The 13614-nt window shown below is 37.6% G+C and overlaps 1 protein-coding gene across 1 annotated transcript in view; it reads right to left on the bottom strand.

Moving 5' to 3' along the window:
* The window catches only part of LOC132401347 (dynein axonemal heavy chain 8-like), a 674688-nt gene that overhangs the window by 253315 nt on the left and 407759 nt on the right, over positions 1 to 13614 (bottom strand). Inside the window, exon 61 of the mRNA XM_059983476.1 lies at positions 12940 to 13093. Coding sequence (XP_059839459.1) covers positions 12940 to 13093 — 154 coding nt within the window. The remainder of the gene's footprint in view (positions 1 to 12939; positions 13094 to 13614) is intronic.

The raw sequence follows: 13614 nt of genomic DNA, 5'->3' as shown, positions 1-13614 counted from the left end.
ACAAAGAGGAGGAACTGAAAGTGAAGATTGATGTAGAATTACAGAAGAGGAGGAGCTGAAAGTGAACATTGATGTAGAATTACAAAGAGGAGGAGCTGAAAGTGAAGATTGATGTAGAATTACAAAGAGGAGGAGCTGAATGTGAAGATTGATGTAGAATTACAAAGAGGAGGAACTGAAAGAGACGATTGAAGTCGAATTACAAAGAGGAGGAGCTGAATGTGAAGAGTGATGTGGAATTACAAAAAGGAGGAACAGAAAGTGAAGATTGATGTAGAATTACAAAGAGGAGGAACTGAAAGTGAAGATTGATGTCGAATTACACAGAGGAGGAACAAAGTGAATATTGATGTAGAATTACAGAAGAGGTGGAGCTGAGTGTGAACATTCATGTAGAATTACAGAAAAGGTGGAGCTGAGTGTGAACATTGACGTAGAATTACAAAGAGGAGGAACTGAAAGTGAAGATTGATGTAGAGTTACAAAGAGGAGCTGAAAGTGAAGATTGATGTAGAATTACAAAGAGGAGGAGCTGAATGTGAAGATTGATGTACAATTACAGAAGAGGTGGAGCTGAGTGTGAACATTCATGTAGAATCACAAAGAGGAGGAGCTGAAAGTGAAGATTGATGTAGAATTACAAAGAGGAGGAGCTGAGTGTGAAGATTGATGTAGAGTTACAAAGGGGATTAGCTGAGTGTGAAGATTGATGTAGAATTACAAAGACAAGCTGAAAGTGAAGATTGATGTAGAATTACAAAGGGGATTATCTGAGTGTGAAGATTGATGTAGAATTACAAAGACAAGCTGAAAGTGAAGATTGAAGTAGAATTACAAAGAGGAGGAGCTGAGTGTGAAGATTGATTTAGAATTACAAAGAGGAGGAACTGAAAGTGAAGATTGAAGTAGCATTACAAAGAGGAGGAGCTGAGTGTGAAGATTGATGTAGAATTACAAAGAGACGAGGCTGAGTGTGAAGATTGATGTAGAATTACAAAGAGGAGGAACTGAAAGTGAATATTGATGTAGAATTTCAAAGAGGAGGGGCTGAATGTGAAGATTGATGTAGAATTACAGAAGAGGAGGAGCTGAAAGTGAAGATTCATGTAGAATTACAAAGAGGAGGGGCTGAAAGTGAAGATTGATGTAGAATTACAGAGGAGGAGCTGAAATTGAAGATTGATGTAGAATTACAAAGAGGAGGAACTGAAAGTGAATATTGATGTCGAATTTCAAAGAGGAGAGGCTGAATGTGAAGACTGATGTAGAATTACAAAGAGGAGGAGCTGAAATTGAAGATTGATGTAGAATTACAAAGAGGAGGAACTGAAAGTGAAGATTGAAGTAGCATTACAAAGAGGAAGAGCTGAGTGTGAAGATTGATGTAGAATTACAAAGAGGAGGAGCTGAGTGTGAAGATTGATGCAGAATTACAAAGAGACGGAGCTGAGTGCGAACATTGATGTAGAATTACAAAGAGGAGGGGCTGAAAGTGAAGACTGATGTAGAATTACAAAGAGGGGGAGCTGAGTGTGAACATTCATGTAGAATTACAGAAGAGGTGGAGCTGAGTGTGAACATTCATGTAGGATTACAGAAGAGGTGGAGCTGAGTGTGAACATTGACGTAGAATTACAAAGAGGAGGAACTGAAAGTGAAGATTGATGTAGAGTTACAGAAGAGGTGGAGCTGAATGTGAACATTCATGTAGAATTACAAAGAGGAGGAACTGAAAGTGAATATTGATGTAGAATTTCAAAGAGGAGAGGCTGAATGTGAAGACTGATGTAGAATTGCAGAAGAGGAGTAGCTGAGTGTGAACATTGACGTAGAATTACAGAAGAGGTGGAGCTGAGTGTGAACATTGACGTAGAATTACAAAGAGGAGGAACTGAAAGTGAAGATTGATGTAGAGTTACAGAAGAGGTGGAGCTGAATGTCAACATTCATTTAGAATTACACAGAGGAGGAACTGAAAGTGAAGATTGATGTAGAATTACAAAGAGGAGGTGCTGAGTGTGAAGATTGATGTAGAATTACAAAGAGGAGGAGCTGAAATTGAAGATTGATGTAGAATTACAAAGAGGAGGAACTGAAAGTGAATATTGATGTAGAATTTCAAAGAGGAGGCGCTGAATGTGAAGATTGATGTAGAATTACAAAGAGGAGGAGCTGAAATTGAAGATTGATGTAGAATTACAAAGAGGAGGAACTGAAAGTGAATATTGATGTAGAATTTCAAAGAGGAGGGGCTGAATGTGAAGATTGATGTAGAATTACAGAAGAGGAGGGGCTGAATGTGAAGATTGATGTAGAATTACAGAAGAGGAGGAACTGAAAGTGAATATTGATGTAGAATTTCAAAGAGGAGGAGCTGAATGTGAAGATTGATGTAGAATTACAAAGAGGAGGAGCTGAAATTGAAGATTGATGTAGAATTACAAAGAGGAGGAGCTGAAATTGAAGATTGATGTAGAATTACAAAGAGGAGGAACTGAAAGTGAATATTGATGTAGAATTTCAAAGAGGAGGGGCTGAATGTGAAGATTGATGTAGAATTACAAAGAGGAGGAGATGAATGTGAAGATTGATGTAGAATTACAAAGAGGAGGTGCTGAGTGTGAAGATTGATGTAGAATTACAAAGAGACGAGGCTGAGTGTGAAGATTGATGTAGAATTACAAAGAGGAGGAACTGAAAGTGAATATTGATGTAGAATTTCAAAGAGGAGGGGCTGAATGTGAAGATTGATGTAGAATTATAGAAGAGGAGGAACTGAAAGTGAATATTGATGTAGAATTTCAAAGAGGAGGAGCTGAAATTGAAGATTGATGTAGAATTACAAAGAGGAGGAACTGAAAGTGAATATTGATGTAGAATTACACAGAGGAGGAACTGAAAGTGAAGATTGATGTAGAATTACAAAGAGGAGGTGCTGAGTGTGAAGATTGATGTAGAATTACAAAGAGGAGGAGCTGAAATTGAAGATTGATGTAGAATTACAAAGAGGAGGAACTGAAAGTGAATATTGATGTAGAATTTCAAAGAGGAGGGGCTGAATGTGAAGATTGATGTAGAATTACAAAGAGGAGGAGCTGAAATTGAAGATTGATGTAGAATTACAAAGAGGAGGAACTGAAAGTGAATATTGATGTAGAATTTCAAAGAGGAGGGGCTGAATGTGAAGATTGATGTAGAATTACAGAAGAGGAGGAACTGAAATTGAAGATTGATGTAGAATTACAAAGAGGAGGAGCTGAAATTGAAGATTGATGTAGAATTACAAAGAGGAGGAACTGAAAGTGAATATTGATGTAGAATTTCAAAGAGGAGGAGCTGAATGTGAAGATTGATGTAGAATTACAAAGAGGAGGAGCTGAAATTGAAGATTGCTGTAGAATTACAAAGAGGAGGAGCTGAAATTGAAGATTGATGTAGAATTACAAAGAGGAGGAGCTGAAATTGAAGATTGATGTAGAATTACAAAGAGGAGGAACCGAAAGTGAATATTGATGTAGAATGTCAAAGAGGAGGGGCTGAACGTGAAGATTGATGTAGAATTACAAAGAGGAGGAGCTGAATGTGAAGATTGATGTAGAATTACAAAGAGGAGGAGCTGAAATTGAAGATTGATGTAGAATTACAAAGAGGAGGAACTGAAAGGGAAGATTGATGTAGAATTACAAAGAGGGGGAACTGAATGTGAAGATTGATGTAGAATTACAAAGAGGAGGAGCTGAAATTGAAGATTGATGTAGAATTACAAAGTGGAGGAACTGAAAGTGAATATTGATGTAGAATTTCAAAGAGGAGGGGCTGAATGTGAAGATTGATGTAGAATTACAAAGAGGAGGGGCTGAAAGTGAAGATTGATGTAGAATTACAGAGGAGGAGCTGAAATTGAAGATTGATGTAGAATTACAAAGAGGAGGAACTGAAAGTGAATATTGATGTAGAATTTCAAAGAGGAGAGGCTGAATGTGAAGACTGATGTAGAATTGCAGAAGAGGAGGAGCTGAGTGTGAACATTGACGTAGAATTACAGAAGAGGAGGAGCTGAAATTGAAGATTGATGTAGAATTACAAAGAGGAGGAGCTGAAATTGAAGATTGATGTAGAATTACAAAGAGGAGGAGCTGACCTTGAAGATTGATGTAGAATTACAAAGAGGAGGAACTGAAAGTAAATATTGATGTAGAATTTCAAAGAGGAGGGGCTGAATGTGAAGATTGATGTAGAATTACAAAGAGGAGGAGCTGAAATTGAAGATTGATGTAGAATTACAAAGAGGAGGAACTGAAAGTGAATATTGATGTAGAATTTCAAAGAGGAGGGGCTGAATGTGGAGATTGATGTAGAATTACAAAGAGGAGGAGCTGAATGTGAAGATTGATGTAGAATTACAAAGAGGAGGAGCTTAAATTGAAGATTGATGTAGAATTACAAAGAGGAGGAACTGAAAGTGAAGATTGAAGTAGCATTACAAAGAGGAAGATCTGAGTGTGAAGATTGATGTAGAATTACAAAGAGGAGGAGCTGAGTGTGAAGATTGATGTAGAATTACAAAGAGACGGAGCTGAGTGCGAACATTGATGTAGAATTACAAAGAGGAGGGGCTGAATGTGAAGACTGATGTAGAATTGCAGAAGAGGAGGAGCTGAGTGTGAATATTGACGTAGAATTACAGAAGAGGAGGAGCTGAAATTGAAGATTGATGTAGAATTACAAAGAGGAGGAGCTGAAATTGAAGATTGATGTAGAATTACAAAGAGGAGGAGCTGAGTGTGAAGATTGATGTAGAATTACAAAGAGACGGAGCTGAGTGCGAACATTGATGTAGAATTACAAAGAGGAGGGGCTGAAAGTGAAGATTGATGTAGAATTACAAAGAGGGGGAGCTGAGTGTGAACATTCATGTAGAATTACAGAAGAGGTGGAGCTGAGTGTGAACATTCATGTAGAATTACAGAAGAGGTGGAGCTGAGTGTGAACATTGACGTAGAATTACAAAGAGGAGGAACTGAAAGTGAAGATTGATGTAGAGTTACAGAAGAGGTGGAGCTGAATGTGAACATTCATGTAGAATTACACAGAGGAGGAACTGAAAGTGAAGATTGATGTAGAATTACAAAGAGGAGGTGCTGAGTGTGAAGATTGATGTAGAATTACAAAGAGGAGGAGCTGAAATTGAAGATTGATGTAGAATTACAAAGAGGAGGAACTGAAAGGGAAGATTGAAGTAGCATTACAAAGAGGAAGAGCTGAGTGTGAAGATTGATGTAGAATTACAAAGAGGAGGAGCTGAGTGTGAACATTCATGTAGAATTACAGAAGAGGTGGAGCTGAGTGTGAACATTGACGTAGAATTACAAAGAGGAGGAACTGAAAGTGAAGATTGATGTAGAGTTACAGAAGAGGTGGAGCTGAATGTGAACATTCATGTAGAATTACACAGAGGAGGAACTGAAAGTGAAGATTGATGTAGAATTACAAAGAGGAGGTGCTGAGTGTGAAGATTGATGTAGAATTACAAAGAGGAGGAGCTGAAATTGAAGATTGATGTAGAATTACAAAGAGGAGGAGCTGAAATTGAAGATTGATGTAGAATTACAAAGAGGAGGAACTGAAAGTGAATATTGATGTAGAATTTCAAAGAGGAGGGGCTGAATGTGAAGATTGATGTAGAATTACAAAGAGGAGGAGCTGAAATTGAAGATTGATGTAGAATTATAAAGAGGAGGAACTGAAAGTGAATATTGATGTAGAATTTCAAAGAGGAGGAACTGAAAGTGAAGGTTGATGTAGAATTACAAAGAGGAGGAGCTGAAATTGAAGATTGATGTAGAATTACAAAGAGGAGGAGCTGAAATTGAAGATTGATGTAGAATTACAAAGTGGAGGAACTGAAAGTGAATATTGATGTCGAATTTCAAAGAGGAGGGGCTGAATGTGAAGATTGATGTAGAATTACAAAGAGGAGGAGCTGAAATTGAAGATTGATGTAGAATTACAAAGAGGAGGAACTGAAAGTGAATATTGATGTAGAATTTCAAAGAGGAGGGGCTGAATGTGAAGATTGATGTAGAATTACAAAGAGGAGGAGCTGAATGTGAAGATTGATGTAGAATTACAAAGAGGAGGAGCTGAAATTGAAGATTGATGTAGAATTACAAAGAGGAGGAACTGAAAGCGAAGATTGAAGTAGCATTACAAAGAGGAAGATCTGAGTGTGAAGACTGATGTAGAATTGCAGAAGAGGAGGAGCTGAGTGTGAACATTGACGTAGAATTACAGAAGAGGAGGAGCTGAAATTGAAGATTGATGTAGAATTACAAAGAGGAGGAGCTGAAATTGAAGATTGATGTAGAATTACAAAGAGGAGGAGCTGAAATTGAAGATTGATGTAGAATTACAAAGAGGAGGAACTGAAAGTGAATATTGATGTAGAATTTCAAAGAGGAGGGGCTGAATGTGAAGATTGATGTAGAATTACAAAGAGGAGGAGCTGAAATTGAAGATTGATGTAGAATTACAAAGAGGAGGAACTGAAAGTGAATATTGATGTAGAATTTCAAAGAGGAGGGGCTGAATGTGAAGATTGATGTAGAATTACAAAGAGGAGGAGCTGAATGTGAAGATTGATGTAGAATTACAAAGAGGAGGAGCTGAAATTGAAGATTGATGTAGAATTACAAAGAGGAGGAACTGAAAGCGAAGATTGAAGTAGCATTACAAAGAGGAAGATCTGAGTGTGAAGATTGATGTAGAATTACAAAGAGGAAGAGCTGAGTGTGAAGATTGATGTAGAATTACAAAGAGACGGAGCTGAGTGCGAACATTGATGTAGAATTACAAAGAGGAGGGGCTGAAAGTGAAAATTGATGTAGAATTACAAAGAGGGGGAGCTGAGTGTGAACATTCATGTAGAATTACAGAAGAGGTGGAGCTGAGTGTGAACATTGACGTAGAATTACAAAGAGGAGGAACTGAAAGTGAAGATTGATGTAGAGTTACAGAAGAGGTGGAGCTGAATGTGAACATTCATGTAGAATTACACAGAGGAGGAACTGAAAGTGAAGATTGATGTAGAATTACAAAGAGGAGGTGCTGAGTGTGAAGATTGATGTAGAATTACAAAGAGGAGGAGCTGAAATTGAAGATTGATGTAGAATTACAAAGAGGAGGAACTGAAAGTGAATATTGATGTAGAATTTCAAACAGGAGGGGCTGAATGTGAAGATTGATGTAGAATTACAAAGAGGAGGAGCTGAAATTGAAGATTGATGTAGAATTACAAAGAGGAGGAAGTGAAAGTGAATATTGATGTAGAATTTCAAAGAGGAGGAGCTGAATGTGAAGATTGACGTAGAATTACAAAGAGGAGGAGCTGAAATTGAAGATTGCTGTAGAATTACAAAGAGGAGGAGCTGAAATTGAAGATTGATGTAGAATTACAAAGAGGAGGAACTGAATGTGAAGATTGATGTAGAATTACAAAGAGGAGGAACTGAATGTGAATATTGATGTAGAATTTCAAAGAGGAGAAGCTGAATGTGAAGACTGATGTAGAATTGCAGAAGAGGAGGAGCTGAGTGTGAACACTGACGTAGAATTACAGAAGAGGAGGAGCTGAAATTGAAGATTGATGTAGAATTACAAAGAGGAGGAACTGAAAGTGAATATTGATGTAGAATTTCAAAGAGGAGGGGCTGAATGTGAAGATCGATGTAGAATTACAAAGAGGAGGAGCTGAAATTGAAGATTGATGTAGAATTACAAAGTGGAGGAACTGAAAGTGAATATTGATGTAGAATTTCAAAGAGGAGGGGCTGAATGTGAAGATTAATGTAGAATTACAAAGAGGAGGGGCTGAAAGTGAAGATTGATGTAGAATTTCAAAGAGGAGGGGCTGAATGTGAAGATTAATGTAGAATTACAAAGCGGAGGAACTGAAAGTGAATATTGATGTAGAATTACAAAGAGGAGGACCTGAAAGTGAAGATTGATGTAGAATTACAAAGAGGAGGAGCTAAAAGTGAAGATTGATGTAGAATTACAGAAGAGGAGGATCTGAAAGTGAAGATTGATGTAGAATTACAGAAGAGGAGGAGCTGAAAGTGAACATTGATGTAGAATTACAAAGAGGAGGAGCTGAAAGTGAAGATTGATGTAGAATTACAAAGAGGAGGAACTGAAAGAGACGATTGAAGTCGAATTACAAAGAGGAGGAGCTGAGTGTAAACACTGATGTAGAGTTACAAAGAAGAGGAGCCGAGTGTGAAGAATGATGTAGAATTACAAAGAGGAGGAGCTGAGTGTGAAGATTGACGTAGAATTACAAAGAGGAGGAGCTGAGTGTAAACACTGATGTAGAATTACAAAGAGGAGGAGCTGAAAGTGAAGATTGACGAAGAATTACTGAAGAGGAGGAGCTGAAAGTGAAGATTGATGTCGAATTACACAGAGGAGGAACAAAGTGAATATTGATGTAGAATTACAGAAGAGGTGGAGCTGTGTGTGAACATTCATGTAGAATTACAGAAAAGGTGGAGCTGAGTGTGAACATTGACATAGAATTACAAAGAGGAGGAACTGAAAGTGAAGATTGATGTAGAGTTACAAAGAGGAGCTGAAAGTGAAGATTGATGTAGAATTACAAAGAGGAGGAGCTGAATGTGAAGAGTGATGTACAATTACAGAAGAGGTGGAGCTGAGTGTGAACATTCATGTAGAATTACAAAGAGGAGGAGCTGAAAGTGAAGATTGATGTAGAATTACAAAGAGGAGGAGCTGAGTGTGAAGATTGATGTAGAGTTACAAAGGGGATTAGCTGAGTGTGAAGATTGATGTAGAATTACAAAGACAAGCTGAAAGTGAAGATTGATGTAGAATTACAAAGGGGATTATCTGAGTGTGAAGATTGATGTAGAATTACAAAGACAAGCTGAAATTGAAGATTGATGTAGAATTATAAAGAGGAGGAACTGAAAGTGAATATTGATGTAGAATTTCAAAGAGGAGGGGCTGAATGTGAAGATTGATGTAGAATTACAGAAGAGGAGGAACTGAAAGTGAAGGTTGATGTAGAATTACAAAGAGGAGGAGCTGAAATTGAAGATTGATGTAGAATTACAAAGAGGAGGAGCTGAAATTGAAGATTGATGTAGAATTACAAAGAGGAGGAACCGAAAGTGAATATTGATGTAGAATGTCAAAGAGGAGGGGCTGAATGTGAAGATTGATGTAGAATTACAAAGAGGAGGAGCTGAATGTGAAGATTGATGTAGAATTACAAAGAGGAGGAGCTGAAATTGAAGATTGATGTAGAATTACAAAGAGGAGGAACTGAAAGGGAAGATTGATGTAGAATTACAAAGAGGGGGAACTGAATGTGAAGATTGATGTAGAATTACAGAAGAGGAGGAGCTGAAAGTGAAGATTAATGTAGAATTACAAAGAGGAGGGGCTGAAAGTGAAGATTGATGTAGAATTACAGAGGAGGAGCTGAAATTGAAGATTGATGTAGAATTACAAAGAGGAGGAACTGAAAGTGAATATTGATGTAGAATTTCAAAGAGGAGAGGCTGAATGTGAAGACTGATGTAGAATTGCAGAAGAGGAGCAGCTGAGTGTGAACATTGACGTAGAATTACAGAAGAGGAGGAGCTGAAATTGAAGATTGATGTAGAATTACAAAGAGGAGGAGCTGAAATTGAAGATTGATGTAGAATTACAAAGAGGAGGAGCTGAAATTGAAGATTGATGTAGAATTACAAAGAGGAGAAACTGAAAGTGAATATTGATGTAGAATTTCAAAGAGGAGGGGCTGAATGTGAAGATTGATGTAGAATTACAAAGAGGAGGAGCTGAAATTGAAGATTGATGTAGAATTACAAAGAGGAGGAACTGAAAGTGAATATTGATGTAGAATTTCAAAGAGGAGGGGCTGAATGTGAAGATTGATGTAGAATTACAAAGAGGAGGAGCTGAATGTGAAGATTGATGTAGAATTACAAAGAGGAGGAGCTGAAATTGAAGATTGATGTAGAATTACAAAGAGGAGGAACTGAAAGCGAAGATTGAAGTAGCATTACAAAGAGGAGGAGCTGAGTGTAAACACTGATGTAGAATTACAAAGAGGAGGAGCTGAGTGTGAAGATTGATGTAGAATTACAAAGAGACGGAGCTGAGTGCGAACATTGATGTAGAATTACAAAGAGGAGGGGCTGAAAGTGAAAATTGATGTAGAATTACAAAGAGGGGGAGCTGAGTGTGAACATTCATGTAGAATTACAGAAGAGGTGGAGCTGAGTGTGAACATTGACGTAGAATTACAAAGAGGAGGAACTGAAAGTGAAGATTGATGTAGAGTTACAGAAGAGGTGGAGCTGAATGTGAACATTCATGTAGAATTACACAGAGGAGGAACTGAAAGTGAAGATTGAGGTAGAATTACAAAGAGGAGGTGCTGAGTGTGAAGATTGATGTAGAATTACAAAGAGGAGGAGCTGAAATTGAAGATTGATGTAGAATTACAAAGAGGAGGAACTGAAAGTGAATATTGATGTAGAATTTCAAACAGGAGGAGCTGAAATTGAAGATTGATGTAGAATTACAAAGAGGAGGAAGTGAAAGTGAATATTGATGTAGAATTTCAAAGAGGAGGAGCTGAATGTGAAGATTGACGTAGAATTACAAAGAGGAGGAGCTGAAATTGAAGATTGCTGTAGAATTACAAAGAGGAGGAGCTGAAATTGAAGATTGATGTAGAATTACAAAGAGGAGGAACTGAATGTGAAGATTGATGTAGAATTACAAAGAGGAGGAACTGAATGTGAATATTGATGTAGAATTTCAAAGAGGAGAAGCTGAATGTGAAGACTGATGTAGAATTGCAGAAGAGGAGGAGCTGAGTGTGAACACTGACGTAGAATTACAGAAGAGGAGGAGCTGAAATTGAAGATTGATGTAGAATTACAAAGAGGAGGAACTGAAAGTGAATATTGATGTAGAATTTCAAAGAGGAGGGGCTGAATGTGAAGATCGATGTAGAATTACAAAGAGGAGGAGCTGAAATTGAAGATTGATGTAGAATTACAAAGTGGAGGAACTGAAAGTGAATATTGATGTAGAATTTCAAAGAGGAGGGGCTGAATGTGAAGATTAATGTAGAATTACAAAGAGGAGGGGCTGAAAGTGAAGATTGATGTAGAATTTCAAAGAGGAGGGGCTGAATGTGAAGATTGATGTAGAATTACAAAGCGGAGGAACTGAAAGTGAATATTGATGTAGAATTACAAAGAGGAGGACCTGAAAGTGAAGATTGATGTAGAATTACAAAGAGGAGGAGCTAAAAGTGAAGATTGATGTAGAATTACAGAAGAGGAGGATCTGAAAGTGAAGATTAATGTAGAATTACAAAGAGAAGGAGCTGAGTGTGAACATTGATGTAGAATTACAGAAGAGGAGTTGCTGGAACTGAAGATTGATGTAGAATTACAAAGAGGAGGAGCTGAGTGTGAACATTGATGTAGAATTACAAAGAGGAGGAGCTGAAAGTGAAGGTTAATGTAGAATTACAAAGAGGAGGAGCTGAAAGTGAAGATTAATGTAGAATTACAAAGAGGAGGAGCTGAGTGTGATGATTGATGTAGAGTTACAAAGATTAGGAGCTAAAAGTGAAGATTGATGTTGAATTACAGAGGAGGAGCTGAAATTGAAGATTGATGTAGAATTACAAAGAGGAGGAACTGAAAGTGAATATTGATGTAGAATTTCAAAGAGGAGGGGCTGAATGTGAAGATTGATGTAGAATTACAAAGAGGAGGGGCTGAAAGTGAAGATTGATGTAGAATTACAGAAGAGGAGGAGCTGAAAGTGAACATTGATGTAGAATTACAAAGAGGAGGAGCTGAAATTGAAGATTGATGTAGAATTACAAAGAGGAGGAGCTGAATGTGAAGATTGATGTAGAATTACAAAGAGGAGGAACTGAAAGTGAAGATTGATGTAGAATTACAAAGAGGAGGAGCTGAATGTGAAGATTGATGTAGAATTACAAAGAGGAGGAGCTGAATGTGAAGATTGATGTAGAATTACAAAGAGGAGGAACTGAAAGTGAAGATTGATGTAGAATTATAAAGAGGAGGAACTGAAAGTGGAGATTGATGTAGAATTACAAAGAGGAGGAACTGAAAGTGAAGATTGATGTAGAATTACAAAGAGGAGGAGCTGAAAGTGAAGATTGATGTAGAATTACAGAAGAGGAGGAGCTGAAAGTGAAGATTGATGTAGAATTACAAAGAGGAGGAGCTGAAAGTGAAGATTGATGTAGAATTACAAAGAGGAGGAGCTGAGTGTGAACATTGACGTAGAATTACAAAGAGGAGGAGCTGAATGTGAAGATCGATGTAGTATTACAAAGAGGAGGAGCTGAATGTGAAGATTGATGTAGTATTACAAAGAGGAGGAGCTGAATGTGAAGATCGATGTAGTATTACAAAGAGGAGGAGCTGAATGTGAAGATTGATGTAGTATTACAAAGAGGAGGAGCTGAAAGTGAGGATTGATGTAGAATTACAAAGAGGAGGAACTGAAAGTGAAGATTGATGTAGAATTACAAAGAGGAGGAACTGAAAGTGAAGATTGATGTAGAATTACAAAGAGGAGGAGCTGAAAGTGAAGATCGATGTAGTATTACAAAGAGGAGGAGCTGAATGTGAAGATTGATGGACAACTATAGAAGAGGAGCTGAGTGTGAACATTGATGTAGAATTATAAAGAGGAGCTGAAAGTGAACATTGATGTAGAATAATGAAACGGGGGAGCTGCGAGATAGACAGATCATATTACATGGCAGGGCAGACGGGAGGGGCTCTGTGTCCTTTACATGGACCTATCTTGTATATTCTTACTACAAATATTTTAAAAACTACATACCTCTCCTGAAGAGAGCACATTATTTAGATATTCAAGAAATGACTCTTCTTTGATTTCATTATCAGTGAATATGAAAGTGATGCCCTTCCCTTCTGCCCCAGCTGTTCTGTACAGTATCTTCAAGTCATCCATTAGGTTGCCAGCATTGTATGCTCTGAAAGACAATGAAATATACATAATATAGCAACAGTAGCAATGCTTACAGTATTTGAGCAGCACTTTGAACACAATCTAAGGAGTGACTGGATTAGCAGCTCAAAGGTAGACTGGTAATGGAAGGTATTCAGTGCAGGATCCAATACTCATTTCAGGTGCAACAACTGAGAATATACCGCATTTGAGAATATACTTTTAATACTATTCAAGTGAACTGCTGCAGCCTCTGTAATGTAGAAAGCGGGAAAAATGATTGGAACCGAGGGAAACAAAAACAAGTTAAAAAGAGGCTACAGAGCTCACGTCCTAAAATACTGATATCTGGCACATAAAATTCTGAAAATACTGGAAAGGTTGAGCGGCACCTATTGGGAGAGAGACTGAGTTAATATTTCAAGTCAAACTGAAGAAAGAGGATAAATCTTTGCCACCTGTTACTCAGACTGATATATTAATAACAACCATCTGAATAATCACACAATCCTTGGTATAACCTTAATTTACCAAATAAACTCAAGT

The sequence above is a fragment of the Hypanus sabinus genome, chromosome 10 (genome assembly GCF_030144855.1).
Source record: "Hypanus sabinus isolate sHypSab1 chromosome 10, sHypSab1.hap1, whole genome shotgun sequence".
Taxonomy (NCBI): Eukaryota; Metazoa; Chordata; class Chondrichthyes; order Myliobatiformes; family Dasyatidae; genus Hypanus; species Hypanus sabinus.
This window is presented reverse-complemented; position numbering and strand designations above follow the sequence as displayed.